At 32.8% G+C, this 22,207-nt stretch overlaps 3 protein-coding genes across 11 annotated transcripts in view; 1 reads left to right on the top strand and 2 right to left on the bottom strand.

The window, feature by feature from the left end:
• Positions 1–3,273: 3,273 nt before the first annotated feature.
• On the top strand, positions 3,274–5,094 carry LOC110111005 (cytochrome c6, chloroplastic; the record flags this gene model as incomplete). The annotated part of the gene is given in 4 exon segments (XM_020842685.2): positions 3,274–3,368; positions 3,487–3,518; positions 4,188–4,251; positions 4,757–5,094. Coding segments are annotated over 4 exon segments (332 nt in total), but the record flags the coding sequence as incomplete, so codon positions are not given.
• LOC110111004 (uncharacterized protein At4g19900) lies at positions 4,877–18,215 on the bottom strand. Of its 9 annotated transcripts, none has more exons than XM_028698776.1 (8): positions 17,045–18,215; positions 13,981–14,130; positions 13,705–13,842; positions 10,672–10,866; positions 9,337–9,593; positions 8,998–9,249; positions 8,560–8,706; positions 4,877–5,012 (listed from the first exon to the last, which is right to left on the bottom strand). In XM_028698776.1, exons 1-5 carry the CDS (start codon positions 18,154–18,156, stop codon positions 9,407–9,409), a joined length of 1,782 nt encoding a protein of 593 aa, XP_028554609.1. In that variant the 5' UTR covers positions 18,157–18,215; the 3' UTR covers positions 4,877–5,012; positions 8,560–8,706; positions 8,998–9,249; positions 9,337–9,406. The 9 variants fall into 9 exon arrangements, with proteins under 9 accessions (XP_028554609.1, XP_028554607.1, XP_028554608.1 ...); XM_028698774.1 differs by lacking the exon at positions 4,877–5,012 and adding an exon at positions 5,511–5,672; XM_028698775.1 differs by lacking the exon at positions 4,877–5,012 and adding an exon at positions 7,355–7,641.
• Positions 18,216–19,280: 1,065 nt separating this feature from the next.
• Positions 19,281–22,207, bottom strand: part of LOC110110974 (sulfiredoxin, chloroplastic/mitochondrial) — a 6,948-nt gene continuing 4,021 nt past the window's right edge. The window contains exons 4-6 of the mRNA XM_020842641.2: positions 21,161–21,194; positions 19,753–19,846; positions 19,281–19,664 (exon numbers count right to left, since the gene is read on the bottom strand). Of these exons, the coding sequence (XP_020698300.1) occupies positions 19,649–19,664; positions 19,753–19,846; positions 21,161–21,194 (144 nt within the window). The 3' untranslated portion in view covers positions 19,281–19,648. The remainder of the gene's footprint in view (positions 19,665–19,752; positions 19,847–21,160; positions 21,195–22,207) is intronic.

Consider the following 22,207-nt stretch of genomic DNA (forward strand, 5'->3'; position numbering starts at 1 on the left):
GAGACCGTAGTCGGCAGGTGACAGAGGTCATAGTTGGCGGGTGATGGAGGTCGAAGGGACCTAGTAGGCGCGCAACGGGAATCGAAGGGATCGTAGTGAATGTACGACAGTGATCAAAGGGACCGTAGTCGGTGGGCTATGAAGGTTTGAGGGATCATAGTTGACGGGCCACGGAGGTCGAAGGGACCATGGTCGATGGGTGATAGAGGTCCAAGGGGCTGTGGTTGACATACAATGGAGGTCAAAGGGATAGTGGTCGATTGGCGATGAAGGTTAAAGTGACCTTGGTTGGCGGATGACAGAGGTTGGAGGGACCGTAGTCTGTGTGCCATGGAGGTCAGTGGGTGATGGAGGTCGGCCGGGTGGTGGTTCGACGATAATCAGTGAAAGGGTGGTGTTCTGATGAATGTTTGCTAGTGGTGGTGCATGGGAAAAACTTTAGGATATTTGAAACTTCAAAGCTCTCTCAAATCTACAACCTAAAGGTCCAAGCCCCTTCATGAAGAGAGCATGAACCTATTTATAGATTTTGAGATTGACATGCTTGTAAATATAAAGAAGACCAGAGAAGGTTCGAAGTGCTCCATTGGACGACCCATACTTATCCCCTCAATTATAGAGCGTTCTATCAAGCTGATATGTGCCTAAATGATTTCAGAATTAAACATTTTTAGGCTTGCTGGATTCGTCTTGTTGAGCTGATCAATTAAACTATAAGCTTGCTATATTTGGCTATCTTTTGCTCATCAAATTTATGCTTTGAACCTTCCAATTGTGTTTCGCTCGCTTGATTTGGACAATAAGTTAAGTTTTTCTGGAATTTGTTTTTATTTAGATCAAAATTTAAAAGTAATTTTATTTATATTAAATACATTTTTTAAATTTACTATATTGTATGCACAAATATTTTAAATTTTATGAGCATTTTATTTGTGGAGAAGGATAGATATTTATGGTGATCAAAATATTATTATTTTTTATAATCCATTAAACCTAAAGTAAAAAAAAAAATTTAATAAAATAAGGCTTTAATTAAGCCAAAATACTTCAAAAACTTTATTAGATATTCTTAAAACTCTATCTCATAGAAGTTATACAATTTCATATTATTAAATTAGAGGATTTACATAATATATTATAATTTATTTATGATATATTATATAGAACATCAAAATTTTTATATTTAATAATATCATATTTAAAATAAAAATATGACTAATATATATATAAATTAATATAAAAAATTAGATATAAATTATATAAATACCCAAAAATTTTATTATATCCCTCAAGTAGCTCCCAATCGTATATATATATATTTTTAAAGAATTTTGACTGTTGCTCATATGACTAAACTTACTCATTTGTTAATATAATGCTACTAAATAATTATGATTAATTTTAATATAAATATGACTAAAGATAAAAATGATATAGTAAAAAAAAAACAAGTAATAATAAAATAAAATTTTGATTAATTTTCTAATAAAATAAAATTTTGATTAATTTTCTATTGAGCCAAATCATAATAGAATTTATAGAAAGTTAAAACAACTCAATAAGATTAAGCCGATTTTTTTTTTGCTCTTTATAATATTTGAAATTATGGGTGTCAAAATGAGTTAATCGTCGGATTCCAATGATAAAATTCTATAATATATCACATAAACACTATATTTATATATTATGATTATTTTATTCACCCAATTTTGATTTGGGGTCAAATTGATAGGTTACAATGTAAGTCAATTGATTAGGTCTTAGTTTATTATAAATATTAAATATATTATTTAATAATTGAAGTTATTCTCTCCCTATCATGCCTTGTAGGAGATGTAGGCAAATAGTGTGTATTATTTACCATTATGTCCTATGATTTTGATGCACTCTATGAGACTATTTGATAGGAAATATTAATATAATTGCTAGTAAAATATTAATTGTTTCTTTATATAATTGCTTTGTAAAATAATATTGTGAAATTATTTTTTATGCATGATTTGATGACATGTAGAGTATTATAAACAAAATAATTAAAATATAAGTCTAGAGGGGCATCATTAGGTGGCTTTAAAATAGAAAACATATTTCTAATATTTTACAAAATTTTAGCTTTCTTCCAATCAAATATTTTAAAAAAATGAAATAGATACAAATAGAATACAAAAGACCTATTTTGTCTCATAAGACAACCCCTAAATTATTTCATTTATAGATTTTTGTCATTGTATAATTTGTGCATGGAAGGGTTTTCATAATATTTTTTGACAAAAAATTTATGTACATAAGTGGAATATAATGTTTAAAATATGTTATTTAAAATTTTGAATAGTTCCTTTAGGTTGTACAATCTGCAAATCAACTTGTAAACTCACACGCATCATATCTATTAAGGGTGACAATTAATGACATGACACAAAAACCCGACTGAGAAAATTCAAATTCGGGTTGATCTGTTTAACAAACGAGTCAAGTTTGAGTCATAATTCCTAACTTGTTTAAAAAATTGCATCATGTCCGAATCAACCAGCTAACCCAAAAATGACCCGAATTTGACTCGCCTTGTTCATCGCGTCACTCTCTTAGCTCACCTACCCCATCCTAGCATCCCACAAGCCACAATCCCATACTTCAGCTAGCACTAGGATCACACTCATACTTGTGCTCGCATAGTCACGCCACTCGCCCCCTCACCCGCTTGATGCCTTGCCCTCGCTAGCTCACGTAGTCCCACACCGCGCTATCCCGCCCTAGCCGAAAGTCATGCAGTCCCGCCCACACCTCCACTCGCCTCAACGCTTTACTGTTGCTCGCACAAGCGGGTTAATGGGTCAGGTTTGATCCAAACATCTGACCCGTTTGTCTAATCGGTCTGGTTCGAGTTGGATTAGTAGAAGATGATTCAATTTCGGGTTGGATCTGAACCCGAGTCAAAAACCCATTTTGACACCCCTAAATATCTATAAACCTCGAATTCAAGATATTCTAGCTGGTAGCCAGGCTAAGCACCCAAGCAATATTAATTTAGAGTACATTGTACAATCTATCTTAGCTTATTATATAAATAAATAAAATTGACTGCATGACATAGAAGTTGCTAGAGATGTTCTATTAGAAGCATGATTTTCAAATGTAATGCTTTTAGGTTTAATATATTGGTAGATAAGTGATTGAAAACAATTGAATCTTACTTTTGAAATAAATTTTGATTGCTTGCTAAGTATAAAAATAGAGAAAAAAAATACTTATTATTTGGCATTGCCATTAATGCAGCCTCATTTTCCCAGCCAGAATTTCCAAAGGGATCAGCACTATTTCAGAAGGCCTGCATTGGCTGCCATGATATGGGAGGAAACATCCTCCAACCAGTTAGCCTTCTCAAACTCACCAATTTTTCAAAAATAAATTCAAAATAAATATATATATTTTTAATTTTTACAAATGCATATTTCATTGATATTCTTAAATATTTATTTTGCATTGTAGGGTGCCACTCTTTTTATGAAAGATCTTCAAAGGTAGCAATCATATCATCATCCTTTTTCTTTTACTATAAATATTTGAAAGAAATTGAATCTCATGTTCAAAAGTGGGAATCATTCCTTCAAATGATACTCACATCTAACTATCTAAGGGTGCAATTGAGCCGATTCAGCTCGAGAGCTCGCGAGCTAGATCGAACTTGATTTGTTAATGAGCTCATGCGACAAATTTATCGAGTCATGAGTTCGAGCTCGAGCTTTATCTGACTCAACTCGTTAGCTTGTCAAGATGCTCGTTTAAATAGAATTGTATTTCAAAATAATATAATAAAATATACACTGAATATTTTTAATTATTTTTTCAATTAAGCTCGAGCTTTCCAAATAAGAGCTCGAACCTAATAATTTTTTAATGATATGAGCTCGAGCTCAATAAAACTTAAACAAGCATAACTCAATTAAACAGATACTGAATAAGTTGCAACCTTAAAGCTCCTCTTCATACAGGTGAGGAGCTTATATAGTTACATTTATTTTTATTTTATTTTTAAATAACAATAAATTAACAATAAATCAATAAGATAACAATAATAATTTATCTTAATTTACAATAATTTAAGCTTACTACAATTCAAATAAATATAGGATCAGAGTGCATTACTAGAAAGAAAAAAAGTGTCTAAAACCCCCTTTATTTGCATGCAGGAATGGATTGGTAACAGAAGAGGAGATAAACAACATTACATATTATGGCAAAGGAAGAATGCCAGTTAAGTACCATTCATGAATGAAGCATTTCAAGTAGAAATGAGTAGAAAAGAATGAACAAAATTAGGGTCTATTTGAGTCAGTTTTCTGTTTGCTTTATTTTTTAGATAACAATCATAAATTTCATTTGAGAATTCTGCAATTATAGTAGAGAACTTGTTTTATTCACAATCAACTTTATAAAATATTGCAGCTATTTCAAAACAGACCCTTAGGGCGCTTAAAAATTAATCAGAACTAAAAAATCGCTCGACTTTTTAATGATTTCAAGCTCTACTCTTCACACGAAATCAATCTTTGTTCCAACCCGCTCAAATACAATTCAAATTTGCTCAAAGTCTATGATATAATGGTGATTTTGAGTGAACTCGAAATCAAATGAATTCGAGTTTTGTGACTCGAACCAAGTTTGATTTCGGGCTTAAATTGGCTCCAGTAGATATCAAAATTTTCAATTTCAAGTTGAGATAAGTTCGTTCTAACCAGTTCGACGTGTATGTATTTAGGGTTTTGGGGAGAAATGCACACCAAGAGGGCAATGCACATTCGGGCCTCGGCTTGAAGAGGAAGAGATCAAGCAGCTTGCTGAGTTTGTGAAATTACAAGCTGAAAGAGGGTGGCCAAATGTTGAAACCTATGGAGATTGACACCTTCAATGGAGAACTAACCACAGCTTTTAGATAAGTAGCCAAAGGAGATCATTAGTGTAATTTGAATGAAGTGATATAGTGAATACTGTTGTGGAATTGTTATATTGACTACCTGCAAAGAAGCTAGTAAGTAAATTCTGCATGCTTATCTATCTGCTTGTGAATCACTATAAAACACTCTATTGGATTCAATACTATATGATTTTATTTAAACTTTATAGCAAAAAAAAATCTAATTCAAAAAATTTTTGTACTAAAAAACTGTTTTAGAACGCAGCAAAAAAGTTGTCCCAAACGAATCGTAAATGATAGAAAGCTATCCTAAAATATTTTTTTAATTAGAAGCTAAACACAGATTACAATCAATTGTAAATGAGTAGATGAATGAAAATTTGAGCAATCAAAGATGAAAGTTTCAAATTGACAAATTTGATGGGTGTGATTTCAACAATTGAAATATACAAAATGAATATTATCTTCATTAAAAAATTTTCTCCGACCTTTTAAGAGATCAAATTTTATGCACAAATTTTTTAATCTTCTGGTTTCTAAGAGATACTCTTTTACTTAGTAAATAAATGAGCTTAACTCGAGCATAAGTCAGCTGAGCTATGTAAACACCAACTTTAATGATGAAATTCATGTCTTAAATTTGCTTGGTCATTACTTGGAAGTCAGAACATGGTATGAACAATCAACAATAGCTTTGAATCAAACAAATAGAAGCTAAATGAAGACAAATACCTCATTTCAAATGAAGACTTTTAATCACCTGAGACGTGTGAAAACATGCTAAATATTATTCTCCTTATTTATACTATTTGCTTCTTATTAATATAGGAAAACGCAAATGTTATGAATTAAGAAACTGTATATGTTAAATATTCGTCTAACTAAAGTTTTGGTTGGAAAAGTTTCTTTACTGCTTTTTAAAGCAACTTTCTAGTACAAAAATTTCTTAAAAATAATGACCAAAGGCTAACCCAAACGAAGCCTGACAGTTCGCAATGAGAGAATGGATGTATTTTCTCTATTAAAAAAAAAATTGGACATTGATTAAACTGTTCATATACAAGAAATAATGTACAAAAAAAAGATTTATTAAGTTAAAGAAAAACAAAATGAAAAAAATAAAAAATGCGAGGTTAGCTGTAAGAGTTCCAGCAAAAGGAAAGTACTCGCTTCATTGAAATTATTTCTCATTTAGTTATAACAACTGTATAATTTGTTTTGAACATCTTAGGCTGTTAGCTACAGAAAACTTACACCTTAAGCAGATGGTTGTTAAAACTAATTTTTCTTTTCATGATGATTTAAATGAGAATTTGACTCTTAATAGGATATAATTAAAATAAAAAAAAAATCCTGCAACTGATCCCTTATTGTGGGATAAAGGTTTGTGTTCTTATTGATGTTGTTGTTGGTGATTTAAAGAAAAAATATTTATATGATTCAGTTAGAAGGCTTCATTGTATAAAAAAAGAAGCATAAATTGTGAGCTTTACAAAAACCTTTACAGCTTCACAGCTTGCAGTAAACCTTATAGCTAATAGCATGAAAAATTTGATGGCTTCATGCACAAATTTGATTTTCATAATGCAATGCAAACTACTGATATCAAATAACAAGTATTGAAAAAATAAAAAGCTATTATCTTGCTTTTATATGTTGACTACCTGCTAATTGCTGGTACATACTAAATCCAAGAAAGGAACACTGATAAGCTTTGAAGCGAATCCTCGCTACTTGAAAGGTGTAGTAAATCACTCGGTATAATTTTGAAAAGTTGACCTAAAATTCTAGGTCTATGATGACGTGGACGGGGGTGAGGGATTTAAAAACATATGAAGAAGTGCCATAATATACATCTATATTTTGGGTTGCGCCATAATTAGCTAGTTGTCACAACTTTAGTAACTAATAATAGCACTATAACAACATGAGTGAAATATGTACTAGATACTAAAGGCAGTAAGGGAATAGTTTGACTTAAAAATTTTAAAGAAAAAACTTGGAAGAACATAGGAGGATGCCACACTTTTCTAAGATAGCCAAAGAGCAATTGGCTCATAACATGATGCTGTCTTCCAAGTCCAAAGCAAAGCATATATAAATGAAGTGCCACTTCATTCATAATTAGATGAAAATAGTGCTTTGTAGTTAATCAAAATCAAACAAGCGAAAACATCTTGCAATTAAGCTCAGTAAACTAAGGCCCAAAGTAGCCTCAATTAATGTTCGTAACAGTGAAAGGAGATGCACACGGACAAGTGTTCATACATGACCCTTAATGGGTGCATTAAAAAATTTATCTTCAGCTGGAAGATTGTTGATATTGTGGAGCCAAATTCTTGCTGATTTTTAGATCTGCAATGCTTGGGTCTATTGTTCATAGTGATGGTGAAATAGATTGAGATATTATTAGTAGAATTCAAGAGAAATGTTTCGGGTTTGTTGTGTGATAGAAAAGTACCACTCAAACTAAAGGGAAAATTTTATAAGATTGTGGTGAGACCTATAATGCTTTATACAAAATGTTGGCCATTAAAAGAGAAGAATAATATTAAGTTAAGTGTTGCTAATATGAGGACGCTCAGGTGGGATGAGTGGATTTACTCTTAGAGACAGGGTACGAAATGAGCATATCCATGATAAGATTGGAGTAGCTCGGGTGATAGATAAGAATAGATAGAGGCTCCTTAGATGGTTTGTTCATGTAAAACGGCAGCCTTCTGATGATCCTGTTAGCAGAATAGATGTATTAGATTTGGCCTATGTTAAAAAAGGTAGAAGTAAATCTAAAAAGAATTGGTTAGAAAATATTATAAAAGACATTTCTTTATTAGATTTAAATGAGAATTTGACTATTAACAAGACACAATGGAGAAATATGATTCATTTAATCAACCCCACGTAGTGGGATAAAGGCCTGATATCATTGTTGTTGTTGCGTGTGTTTGTAACTGTGTATATATTATTACCTCAAAGGATGGAAATTATTACAGCATGAACAAGAATTGAATATAAGATCTTAGCAATAACTTTCAAAACTCTTATCAACGGGAATAGTTGGCACTCACCAATCATGGATGTAGGCTAATCTCACTAAACCATGTAAATTTTGTGTTGTGTTCGCGCATTTATTGATTTTAATTTCTTGCCATTGTGTTTTATGCTCATTACTATTAAGCTAACAAGATATGTGTTCTTAAAGTAAAATTAGAGGTCATATTGTATATACTTAATATCATATCAGAGACAAAAAAAAGCCACTTATGGTACACGTGGAATTAGTTTATTTTATTCTAAGTTCTGGCAAAAACTCTGATGGGTTAGCTCAAAACTGAACATATGGCAACAGGTTCCTCCATCTCTATCGAGTGAAGACATACCATAAAAAAAAAACTAAATAAATAAATCCATAATGAGGCATATCAAATTTTTGCTTATGTAATGCAGAAATAAGGTAATCTAGAAAAGAATTACGAGAAGAACTGGTTAAGCACAAACCCTTGAGAAGCTTGGTGTATCAGAATAACAGACACTGCAAATTTTTCTTAGTAAAGAACAAAATAGATGACCACAACATTGTAAGGTGTTTAAACTAATAAAATAGAAAAATGAAGAATCTATTAGCTCAAGAGCATAGGTTATTTCACCTTTGATTGCCAATGCCATTCATGGTTTCTCCCATGCAAGAGTTTCTTCAACTTTTCACATTTTCCCAGCTTCCATGACATCTTCAGTCTCTTCTGTAAGATGAACTACGCTGCCATTTCACATAGCTTCTTTAATCCGAATGATGCCTGCAAGCAGCCTGAAAATTCAGCATTCCATCTCCATGATCAAACACCTTGCAGTATAGCCATAATAAATTAGAAAGTGACAATATTATTTTAATGGCTTGCTCAGTCCATGCATCAAAAAGAGGGTACCAAGGTTTAAATGGTAAAAGTAACCGCTAAGATTCATAAGAAACTCAAAATTTCTTAAATGGACACATTGCGAACAAATTAAAACTGGAACCTTGAAGCAAAGTACAACTCAAACAACAATTCAATCATTTAAAAAAAAAATTCTCACCACAAGGCCCTCACCCTCAAATTTCTTCACAATAATGGACATATGCTATCATGATGGGATGGAAGTCCACAGGGTAAGATTCAGGTACTTTTCACCACTCCTAGAAAATTATGTAGAAAATAATAGCAAGAGCCCAAGAGATTTGAATTGCATTCACCGCCAAAAAGGTACAGCTGCATCGTTACTTTGTTTACAATCAGAAAGTCACCTGCTTCCACTGTGATTTAAAATGCTTTCACTTGGATCTGACTCAGATTAATGATCAACTGTGCCAGTAAACAATAATGAGCTTAATTAAAAACATAAATCTTCCTTCAATAGACTGGAAAAGTGGAAATCATAATTATCTCTACATTATCAAGCTTCTTCTGTTTGAATGAACAGACTTTTCTCCTACCAACGTTATCCCCATTCCTATGTAGATCACAAAATATCAAGGCAACGGAGGCAGTACTCATTTAACAGTTTGTCTGTGAGACTACCCAGCTCTGGCACAAGCGCAGATGTTATGCCATTCCAGAAATGGAAGGTATATGATTCATCCAGAATCCTTCTGAAAAGTTGTTCATGATAGACTCTTTCAGGCTCTTCTGATGCCACTGCAAAGTACCTGTATAATTCATAGATTCAAATACGGATGAAAGTAATGAATTAGATATAGGTGAAACAAATGAAAGCATGAGATTATGTGTGACACATATCAGTGGAAAAATATGGAAATGCTCATTGGAAATTTGGAATATTATTTTGGGATCTAACCACTTATTAGAGCATTCCATTTAGGAGAAAGGAGGAACAAATGATGACCCTGGAATGAGAGCACCTCTAACAATATAGGAAAGTGAAAGCATATGAAGATCTTTAACTAACGAGCTTAGAAGAAAAGTTAATTTTCATTTTTGTTAGTAATAAAGAACAATGTAAATGTTTACTATTTCTCCACTTGCAACGCAAAAACACTTATGAATTGTCATCCCCCTTCTCTTCCCACCCTCTTTTACACGATCCCAATCTCATTTTTTGACCAACCTCAAGCCCTGGTTAGCTTTGCAAGCTGGCATTTTAGTTAAGATATTTCTTTAAAACTGGTTTGTTAAAAATAGAGACATTACTCAACAGTATATATGAATGAGAAAATTATGAGGATTTGAAAGAAAAAAAAATTATAAAATTATAATTAGATAGATTATAAAATACTGATAAATCTCAGGCCATAAAGAAGTCACTAATAAAAACGTTGAGTGCGCCACAAAAGAGAATGCTAAGATGAATATATAAAGAAAGAAATAGGGAATAATAAATAATTATATCGGCAAGAGTAAAACCTATTTAAAATTAGATTGTGGAATTAATTTAGATGGTTTGGGCATACACAATGAAGGACATAAAAGATGCACCAACAAATTTGTGAAAAACACGATTGAAAGTATTAGATAAAAGTCGAAGACTAAAGAAAAAAAGGCTTGAAGTTGTGAAAAAATAATGGCATAAAATAGAGTTAACAACTCATGCAGCAATCAATAAAAATAAATGAAGAATCAGGTTTATACTGATTATAAAGCCATCTCTATATTATTGAAATAAAACTAATGATGAAGATGATCATATTAGAACAAGTTAGACAACTCTTTCCATTTCATGTGAGTTTATGCCCAAACTAAAATAAGAAATAGGTTTTCGTATCTCACCTTGTTATGTCCATTGAACTTATTGGGAAGATTGAATGGGTTGAGATTAAATTTATTCGAAGCTCTTCCCAGTATTTGTCACCTTTCCTCTGAAGCCTTTTAATCACTCTAGTTAGCAGATTAGCTCCATTCCATGTCAAGAGGGTATCATCATATGTTGAGAAGAACTCTGTTAAGCATTCCTTCACGAAAGGACTGAAGAATATGAACTTAATGTCAGTAAGGACATGGAAAGCTTAAATTGGTTCATCATGATAGCGAGAAAGGAAACAGAAATGACTGTTTAGCAGAAGTCATTATTATCACCAAAAATGCTAGTATGACATCAAAATTGCCAACATAATCAAAACAGACCTCTCGCAAAAAGAACGGAAGAAATGACTTTACATATAATTTAACAATAACAAAGCATCAGAATCTGGTGTTATTAAATAAAATAACGAAGGTGGTAACAATGGATTTCAAGTCATTTTTCTAAATCAGATGATTCATAATAAAATGACATATCTAAGTTGTTCAAAGAATAACTTCATATATTGTGCTTGCAGATCATTTTACCAGACAGTTTGCCAAAAACATCTCCTTTATAAAACTATCATCATTTTACTAACATTTGAAGCATAATTTTAGATTTATATAATACTTTTGCTTGGCTGATATGCCTGAGTTTTGGGAGAATATTTTGGTGAAAAAGCTAACGATAAGGAGGGGCATTTTTTATGAAAGAATAGCAAATAGCCCATATTACCACTATAGATATCAAGATAACACAGTTACAACAAAATGGGTCACAAGGAAATCATGAACAATGGAGTTTGATCTAGCATAATTTTCATTAGGAGGTTTCACCCAGGTTATCGAAGTGTCAATCATCCGCTGAAGTATTTCAATAAAAATTTATTTAAATTTACATGACAAACATCTAAAGCCAACGCCTAATAGTTTGAGTATTCTCAATAACTGAAGAAAGCAAACAAGAACAGACAATTAAACGGTTTTGAATGATAGAAACTAAGAATTAAAATTCTGCTTCTTGGAGAATATGAAACAGGAGACACCACAGTACAATTGCTAGAATCTAATTCAATATTCAATGGTGGCGCTGACTACTTAAAATCATAGTTGCAACTCTCAAGCCTAGATGAGAAAGGTTGGCAGTTTAATGTTAAGTTAACAGTCAACATAAAAACTATGACAAAACCTATGAAGTAAATCCTACTTTGATGATTGGTTATGCTAGGGTGATATCCAGGAGTGACTTGCCCTGACCTGAAATTATAGTGGTGAGTTGCAGGAGTGGTCAGATGTCATCCATAACTTGCACAACACAAATTAACCCAATTGTAGTGCAAGCAAGAGTTGTTTATAATGTCATACACAAGTCACACATCACAACTCAAACCAATTGCACTGAAAATTGGGTAAGTTTGACTAACCAAAAACTAAAAATGGATTTTCTAAATGGAGTAGATACTTTGGATGGATAAATCCATAGATTAGGGATGGAATTGAGCCATGTTCTAGCAAGAAAGTCTCAATTCAAAATTGAAAATTTAATTTTGATTCAAGCTAAAATAAATAAATAAAATGATTGATTTTAAGTTGATTTCCAGGTTTGCTAATTAAAAAATTATATTTTGATGTTTTCTAAAATCTTGAATGAATTATGTTCATGTAAATATATATTTTTGTAATTAATTTTTATTAATGTTATACAATAACATAAATGTGCATGTTGGTAGCAAAAATAAATATATTTATATATTGTATACTTATGGTATTTTGATGAATTTGTATATACCAGTGAAAAGACACAGATAAATGTGTATTTTTATATGATCTAAATTGATTTCAAGTTGAATTGAGTCAATTTTGAGCAAGCCATCCAGTGGTGGAGCAAAAAAAATTTTTTAGCGAAGGCCTAAATTTATCTTTTCAAAAAAAAAAAAATCAACTTTTTTCATCCGGGCTTAAAGAGTTTTGAAGTTTTTTTTAAAATTTATAATTTAAATAGATTAATATTAAATATAAAATAATAAAAAACGTATAGTTTATATGTTCATATGGATGATGTTTGACATTAAGCATAAAGTCACACTCAATTAGTATGACTCACCTAATTTGATCTGTGTAGCATAACATCACATTATTTTTCAATGCAAGCAAAGGGTAAGTAGGATTTGGGGAAATGTGAGCATGTTGAAACATGGGCAGATAGCAGTACTGAAAATATTCGTTCCTAGCTAGCCTTGAACAAATAGTTTAACAGCATAAGGGAAAGTTCTAGTAACTGAGGAATCAGAGATGAGTAACCTGCTTTAGAATCTCAAAATCAGGTATAGCAAAGCTATTTTATAGTATCTAAGCAAACTGATTATATCAGGAATTCAGTTGAGGCATGTGCTAACAATGGGGATTGAATATGGATAATAGTGAAGAAAGTTGAAAGATAAAATTAGAAATGTAAGTAAGATAAGCGATAGGTTGATTACTACTAAAGTGATGCTTTTTTTGAAGTAAAATAAGTGCAGAGTAATAGTTTGGAAGGTAATTTAACTTTTTCAACCTTTTTACAGCACCAGAAAGGAACTAATCAATTAATAATTAAAGCTCAAGTGTGTGAGTAAGAAATGTAGACTGGTAGCACAATCAAATTTGTGAGTGTACATGTAAGTATTAAACAAATAAGAAAAGAAAACAAAAAAGTATAAGAAGGGGAAAAAAAACAGGGGGGGGGGGCGGGGGGGAAACATACGTAAAGACTTCTAAAACATATCAGTTGAAGAAAACTATGAATTGCGACCTTAGTAAGAACCAACTGAAGCAGTCAAATAAAACCATAATCACAAAATGCATAATTTAGTTAAGGAAAAAAGAGAAAAGAAAAGGAAGCACATCCATAAAACCAACACAATATATACACATCTTTTGAGAAGAAACAAGTTTACATAAAAGAATATCATAATATGCAGCAGGAGAATGCACATGGCTAAAATATTTTATAATATTCAAAGGAAAGCCAATTGAAGTAACCTGTGTCTTTCAAATGCCATAACTGCACCACTGTAAGTAGAATCTCCACCCCTTTGATCGTCAACACAAACAGAATTCCTGAGTGAATATAGTGGCTTCAAAACAATAAGATCAGAATCAAGATAGACCCCACCATACCTGCGTTTACAGGGGAAAGTCAGATATGCATAAATGTAAAAAAAATATAATTTTCCATTTAAAAAATGAGCTCAACAAAGAACACATTAGCATCAACTTAGAAAAAGAAGAACCACATTACATAAATAGGAAGCTTACTTGTAGAGGGCAGCAAGACGTACTAGCTCACTGTAGTGAAGGGGATAATACTTTGTCTTTCTCCATTCAAACCAAGCAGATGCAAAAACATGAGCTGGAGTATCCTTAAGTAATTCATCAAGATTTGGCATGACAACAGCAATTCTGAATCTGAAAAAGAAAGCTGTGCTTAGAAAAAAAGTTTCAAACGCACAAAGATGCGCATTTATATCATAAACAATCATTTCATGATTGTACTCACAATACATTTCCTGTTACTACTATATTATTTTTTTTATCATTAAATATAAAGATAGTGCAACAAATAGGCCAAAAGTTCTTATTTTTTCAGCTTTGATCTGAATAAGATAATGAGGGGTTATCAATGACCCCAGGCAGGCTAGCGTGCGCACATTTGACATTTCTTGTAAAGTTTATTAAGCAGCTCTCTCATCTTCAACGTCTTCCACACACACTGAATAATTAATCAAAATCATCACTAACTACGCATTGTACTGAATACAAATTTCATTAGTAGAAATAAAAAGCTGGTAATGAGAATCTGAATTTTTTTTTTCATTGGAAACACATATCATGTGCAATAATATTGTTTTAGTTGTTTGTCTTACTTTTTTGCTTTCTAGTTAGTTTTTAGTTGCATCTGACGTTGTTATCCCTAAGAATGGGATGTGTTCTATAATTTGTTTTTGTTATACATCGATTTCCAGTTTTGCGATGCAAATCTTAATCCCAATGGAATTTTTTTCCCCATTAAATGTTTAATTTTTGATGAATTTTGTATTAATATTTGGAACAGATTAAGTGTATTTTCTAAGTTTTACATTAAAATAGATAAATCTTTGCCAACATTAAAATTTGAAAAACAATGAATTTTGATCTTTTGAATGTATCTTTGTGGGTCTCATCCTCTTGCATTAGTGAGCCCAAGAGCTAAGACGTCCTGCATCAAATTAGTATTGTTGCTTATAACTGCTTTATCATCTCGAATTCTCGACTAGAAATAGGACATGAAATAGGACTAGGTCAAACAAATTACATAAATTAATGATGCAATTTAAGCAGAATAGGGTAAGTGGTTATGAATGTATAAATCATTACTATCATGCAAGTCAAAATTATATTCTTTCACTTACTGGGAGGCATAATCTTAAAGAATTTTAAAAATGATTGATACTTTAAAATACTTTTTTAAATATTACCATTAAGCTGATTCTAAAAGACTTCAATAAGCTAAATAAAAGTCAATGTGCCATGCTTACTCTTTGTAATGAAGTATTGCAAGTGAAGAAAGTTAAAAGCTAACAATGGGGATTGAGTATGGATAATAGTGAAGAAAGTTAAAAGATAAAATTAGAAATGCAAGCAAGATAAGCGATAGGTTCATTACTACTAAAGTGATGCTTTTTTTGAAGTAAAATAAGTGCAGAGTAACAGTTTGGAGGGTAATTTAACCTTTTCAACCTTCTTACAGCACAAGAAAGGAACTAATCAATTAATAATTAAAGCTCAAGTGTGTGAGTAAGAAATGTAGATTGGTTGCACAATCAAATTTGTGAGTGTACATGTAAGTATTAAACAAATAAGAAAAGCAAACAAAAAGGTATAATACGGAAAAAAAACAGGGGGTATAATCTTAAAGAATTTTTAAAATGATTGATACTTTAAAATACTTTTTTAAATATTACCATTAAGTTGATTCTAAAAGACTTCAATAAGCTAAATAAAAGTCAATGTGCCATGATTACTCTTTGTAATGAATTATTGCAAGTGAAACAAAACCTATATAAATTGGCTTAAAACATAAACATAAAGAGCAATGTCTTTGGAGGAGTATAGTGATCAATTGTATGAACAAATTAAACATTGTAAACATAGTGATTTTTTTGCTATTGTCCCTTGAAGCTTGTGGCAACCCTAAAAAAATATATTTTTTTCCTTTCTACTACCGTGCCTTCATTGTCGACCTTCCCTTATTGGAGTTATCCTATCTATAACAAACGCAGTCTTTATTGTTGTCCTGCTTAATATAACTCTGCCTTTCTGGGACTGATTACCAAACTGGAAATGACATATCTATATTCTCCATTCTGAGGGGGATTGTCAAATACCATCACATCCATCCTAATTGACCCTTGGCTCTTGACCCTATGATCAGAATGGGGATCCATGGGAGGCTCACTTGGATCACGCCAATCTCCTTCCATATTCAGGTGGCTGGTTTAGGAAGGATTATATTAGGGCAATTATGCATGATTTCATAGTTATTATCTCTTTATTAAGATATCATGTATATATCTATAAATAGGGATAGTTTTGTGTAATAAAAAGAAAGCCTTTTACCTCTCCGATTCTCTGAATTTAACATCATATTATAGCCAAGTTAGTATATATCTTGGGCGGTAATTGCATTGATTTGAAATCTCTATTGCTGCTAAATTGCGGTCCGTTGCTTAATGCTAGTTTTCATTGTTTTGGGATATCTAATTTTCATTACGTTGATAGAGATCCTCTACTTTCTTAGTGTTGAGGTGATACAAATGTTGTGAGTTACACGATATGCAATTTTCCTGAAATAGGGAATGGGTTACTATTTCTTATCAAGTTGAATGTAAAAATAGTGAATTTTTACTAATTTGGGCTCATTAAATTGGGTAATTGGAGTAATTGACCAGATCTCAGGAATTCTGAGTAATTATTAAATTAGATTTTTATTGTAATAACTAAGACACATAATTTAGAATAAATTATTAAATAAAAATTTATGTTTTTCTCTCAATATTTGTGTTTGCTGTCAAATGTAGATTCTTTGAATATTTTGCAAGCTTTGAAGAAAACTTCCAGAATAAATTGACTATGGTATTTGCATCAAAAGAGATTAATATTTGCCTAAATTTAAACTTGAGAAACAAAATTTTTTTATTTTTCTGGTGTTTTGTTGCACATCTCATTTTTTATTCGTATCAGTAACAGCTATACCTTAAAATATACCGAATCAGCATATATTAATAAAATTTAAACATAACTTAACAAGAACCAACGGCTTGGCAATTAACAGCAACATTACCCATCTTTGACGAAATCCTTGAAGAAATCCAGTTCTATAGTCTCCGAGAACAATAGAACACAAGCATTTCTGTGGTGATGCAGAAGGCTCTCTAGCCCCCTTTGGTGCCGCACTCCAAAGCTCCAGGAAGGGCTATTCCACACCATGAAAACCCTCAGAGAGCACTGACCAATAACAAAAAACTGATCAATGAACTCAGAAAAACCAAGCTTCGAATCAATACCGGGGAAATTACCCCACCTCCAAACATTTCCCTCTTCTTTCTTCTCCCTTTCCACCTTCAAATGCAAAGTCCTCCTTCCCTCAATCCTCTTCATCTCCGACCCAATCGAACCCGCCTTATCCATCTCCTTTAAGATCGCCTTCTGCATCAGTCGATCACCCCTAGTAAGCCCCGTAAGACCAGCAACATCAGGATCCTGTAGCAACGGATGGTTCTTCGGATTCAGCATCTCAAGATTAGACCGCAGCATCCGATCCCGTCGAATAAAATCGCCCTTGCCCTCGAGCCACCGTGCCCAACCATCTCGCATCAGTGAGTTCCCTCCATGCCCATCAACCTTCAGCAATAGAGCATCCTCTATCCGCCGAATCGAGGCCAGCTTCGCCCTAACATCCTCATCCACCGGCTCATCGTCCGATCCGAAAGCAAGCTTGCTCCGAGCTTGGTCTTCCCTCCGAGAATCCTCCTCCGGCTCGGATCTCGACTTCGTCCGGCCAAATGAAATGCGTGCCACGCCAAAAGCGTGGTCCCAGAATAGGCCGGATCCGGAGCGGGAGCGTAACTCGGAGTCATCAGAATCGGAATCGTCGTTGTCGGCGGCCGTGATGACGAGCTTCTTGTCGTCGTCGAGAACGTCAAGCTCGTCGATGCGATCGTCGACGCCTCCATCGACGTCGTCGTTGGCGACATCATCAAAGAGGGTATTGAAGTTGGAGTTGGCGGATCGGTTGGATGCTGAGGAGTGGAAGGGGAAGGAGAGGACAAGGGGGGAAGACGATAGACGCATGTGGAGGATCGAGAGAGAGAGGAGGAGGAGAACGATGGCGCCGGCCACGCATAGCTGCGGCGCATAGGACGAGCGCCGCCGGACGGACGGTTGCCGATGCATCTCGGGGAGAAGTGGAAAGTCGTCACTGTTTCCTAAAGAACTCCAAGTTATTGATGTTATTCGACAGCAAAATCTAAACAAGTTCTATAAATATTTAAGAGAAAACAATCAAAATTACTCTTCAATTTTTTCTATGAAGGATCAAAATAATCTTATGTATTTTTTAAAATGATTTTTTAGAATATTGAGGAATCAAAATGAAGATTTAATATAATTAAAATTATTTTGATATTTTATAAAAAACTAATAATTATTTTGATTTTTTAATATTAAATTATTATTTAAATTTCTTTTCCATTTATTTATTTATTTGCTTTTCAACTCTTTGATTGGAGATAACTAACTACTTAGGCTTGTAAAATATATTTTCTTCAAAGAGTTATTGCTTCATTAATAGCTCTCATGGAGTTCGTAGCATCTCAAGCATATGAATGCACTGCTTATTAAAAATTTGTTAAGACAATTTTGAATTTTTTCTTTTCTGATCATATATTTCTAATTGACTACTACTTCTCGTTGTATTTAAAAAAAATATATACATTTTACAACAACTTTAAAAATTATTTTCCACATAACATCTTCATAATCACATTTATAAATAAAAATAAAAATAAAAATAAAATTTTCATTTAAGAAAGCTTATTACTATTTTTTAAAACAACTTTTTAATAAAAAAATTTCTCGACTTAAAAAATTACTTTAGAAAGCCACACAAAGGAAGCCTAAAACCATCTTAAACAAATTCTTAGTAATAAAGTTGCAATTTTTGATTGTTAATAAAAATTTTTGCCTCGAGTACATATATTTAAAATCATTTTTTTTATTTCTATTTAATAATCCAATCCAATGGTCCACCTTAATTGATAATTTTTTTGAGGGTTGGATGATTTTCAATAGAATAAAATTGGGTGATATAAATTATATTAGGATGAGCTCGTAAATCATTAAATCTTTTTAAGATTAGTGCATTAAAAATCTTTTATATAAAACCTTAATTTCAAAATAAATTCAACTATTTTCAAGCTCATTTTCATATAATTTATATGAGAATATCCTTGCACACTTTTTTTAACTTTTCCATAAAAACTTCAATTCTATCCAACATACAGAGCTCTATCAAGACATGTGAAGAACTCATAGAAGGCTCTATTTGAGGTGAAATTATTCTCTACGGATACATATGCTGTTCATAGGCGAATAAGAATGCGCCACATCATTTTTTGTTGTGTACCGCTATATAACGGGTGACATGACGCGTTCTAATTCATCTCCAGACAATCTGACGTCTACACAGAAAAATTTCTCCTATTTGAGTATATTAATAGTATAAGCATCAATATCCATTTTATAAAGAGCATAGAATACAACATCACATTTACATATATATGAGAGCATGCTATACTTGTGCAGTTGGGAAGCACTGCAGATGCTTTCTCATACATAAATTTCAAATCTTGACTGGCAAAGAAAGAAGCCAACGCTCAGTCATGATTCATCGCATATGATGCCTGAAATCAAACAAGACACAATACAGATCTCTGCTCATAAACTGAAGGTGGTGGAAGAAAATTGAAGTGAATTCTCTAGAGAAAATACCTTAACGTTTCCTTCGTCCCCCGTCGGATTTTGCAGCGGATTGTCGGCAGGCCCAACCGTTGGTGAGCCTCGAAGCGGTGGCAACCTGAGAAACCTGCAACAAAGAAAGTGCCCTCCAAGGTTGCTTCAATGACACAAAGGGGTCTATTTGAGAAGAAATTATTACGTGTACATACTCCAATAAAAATGTGATATGCGTCCTTGTACACAGTGTGTACAATGATATACACTATATACAAATTATAAAACTATGTACATAGTGTGTACAAACTTATATACATAATATAATATACACACTATGTACACAGTGTGTACAAATTTATATACACTGAGTACAAGGACACATATCACGTTTTTATTGGAGTCTGGACGTAACTCTACGTCCGGACTCCACACGTAATAATTTCTCCTATTTGAGATGGCTACATTGATACAACAACAACATGAAATCTTTATCCTACTACGTGGAGTAATAATTGTATGACTGAAGGGAAAAAAAACAGGAAGTTTTTGTGATTATTAGATACTTTCTTCTTAAAGAAAAAGGAACAATTTTCTTCTAGCTATCACACCTACCGATTTGGTTGTAAGAAATAATTTCTCACCACAAAAATTTTTGAAAACCAAAAAAAAAAAAAGTTATAGCTAAATATCTGGCAGCTGTCTGAAAATAAAGCTGAGAAAATGATTCATTTGAAGGAAGGAAGAAGGCTGTATGATAACTGCATGTTTATGCTGACCTTGAAAAAAATGGATGATAATTAATCATCTCAGTTATTTTACTAAGGAAATGGCAATAGGATTCCTTTAAACATCAAAGAGATTTAATGCAAAGTTTTGGCTTAGTATCAAAAGACAGAATCCTTTTTTAGTCCACCCTGGGCTCATGAGTGTCTACAGAACTGTCAGTAGAAATTATTCTGTGCGGACACCGAACGCCATCCAGAGACCAATCAGAATGAGCCACGTCAGTACCACGGCTCCGTACTGCTCGGTACCGCGCTCAATACTGCTGACGTGGCTCATTTTGATTGGTCTCGGGAGGTAGAGCTGTGTTCGGCGTCCGCACAGAATAATTTCTCTCACGATCATTTCTATTATTTTCGATTTCCAAATGCTCTCATAAAACAATCATCTAAAGTAATCAACAGAATACTTATAAGCGTTGTCAGAAGAACTAGTTCTAAAATTTAATGTGAGAAGATACAATTATATACACTCTTAGCTACGATACATGCTGGAAAGTGAGTATGAAGGTTCTTATGAGAGCAGCATGGCATAATCAATCCACCCTCCATGAATATGATAACAGGTACTAGTTGATTATCAGGCCACAATTTGCCTTGTTTTCTTTACTTTAACTCACTTAAGTTTCATATGATAGAAATAATTTTCAAGAAAGCCATACCATAATAGATTCCTTCAACTTCAAGCACATCAATCTGCAGAATAGCAGAATGGGAAGGTAAGATAACATGCATTGAATGATAAGGAATTTACCGGTTTATAAAAGTGTATCTGCTGCTATCGAATTTTAGCTGAAAACAAAGCTTTATGAAGCATTTAAGAAGTTAGAAAGCGACAATTTTGCTCCATTAAGATATCTCAGTTCATGTAAATGTAATAAGAAATTATGCATGCTTTGAACTTTCTGCACTAAGTATGAACCGTATATTATTCAGTTACCAATATATAAGGATCATAGTTTTAAAAGCTCACTTTTTTTAATGTAAGAAGTAAAGCTAAACCAAAACCATTTAAATTTTTTGGCTTGAGGGTTAATATATTTCAAGCCCATGCTTCCTGCTTCACTCTGAAGCTTTACTTAGCTTAAGATTCAGTACAATTAAACTATAATGAATCTATTAAATTACTCCTTTAATAAGAAACTTTACCTAATATTCAATAAAATCGCCTTTCAAATTTTATAATTATGTAGCCAACTTATTCCTTTAAAACTCACGGTTAGTTTTTACAGATAATTTTCAATTTGATCAACTTTCTAAGATTAGCTGATGAGGACATCGTCAGATATTTCGACACATGTACCATCAGGAGACGCCGGAGATCAACGGCCACGATCATGAGTTTTATTTTGAGTCATTTTATGTAGTAGTTTATTTGATTTTTATGTTTTTCCGTTTTTGCCCTTATGGGTATTTAGTCGTTATTGTAGCCCAAGGGGCATTTTAGTCTTTTGCTTTCTTATCATTTTGAGGCTTATTTATATGGCCCTTTTCTTATGTAATAGGAGAGTTTTGATGAATGAAAATTTATCACTTATGTTCTCTTTGTGAGTGCAAACCTCCACGATCTCTTAGTGAGTTCGTAGGAGAGCTAGATCTCTTTGTGAGTTCTAGGTTTTCTTGTTCTAATAGTTTTTCCTTTCATTCTCTTGAGCGATTCGTCGTCACGGAGATTCGGTTGAAAGCTTTTGTGGAAGATTGGAATTCAC

The sequence above is a fragment of the Dendrobium catenatum genome, unplaced genomic scaffold (genome assembly GCF_001605985.2).
Source record: "Dendrobium catenatum unplaced genomic scaffold, ASM160598v2 fragScaff_scaffold_1132, whole genome shotgun sequence".
In the NCBI taxonomy this organism is placed as follows: domain Eukaryota; kingdom Viridiplantae; phylum Streptophyta; class Magnoliopsida; order Asparagales; family Orchidaceae; genus Dendrobium; species Dendrobium catenatum.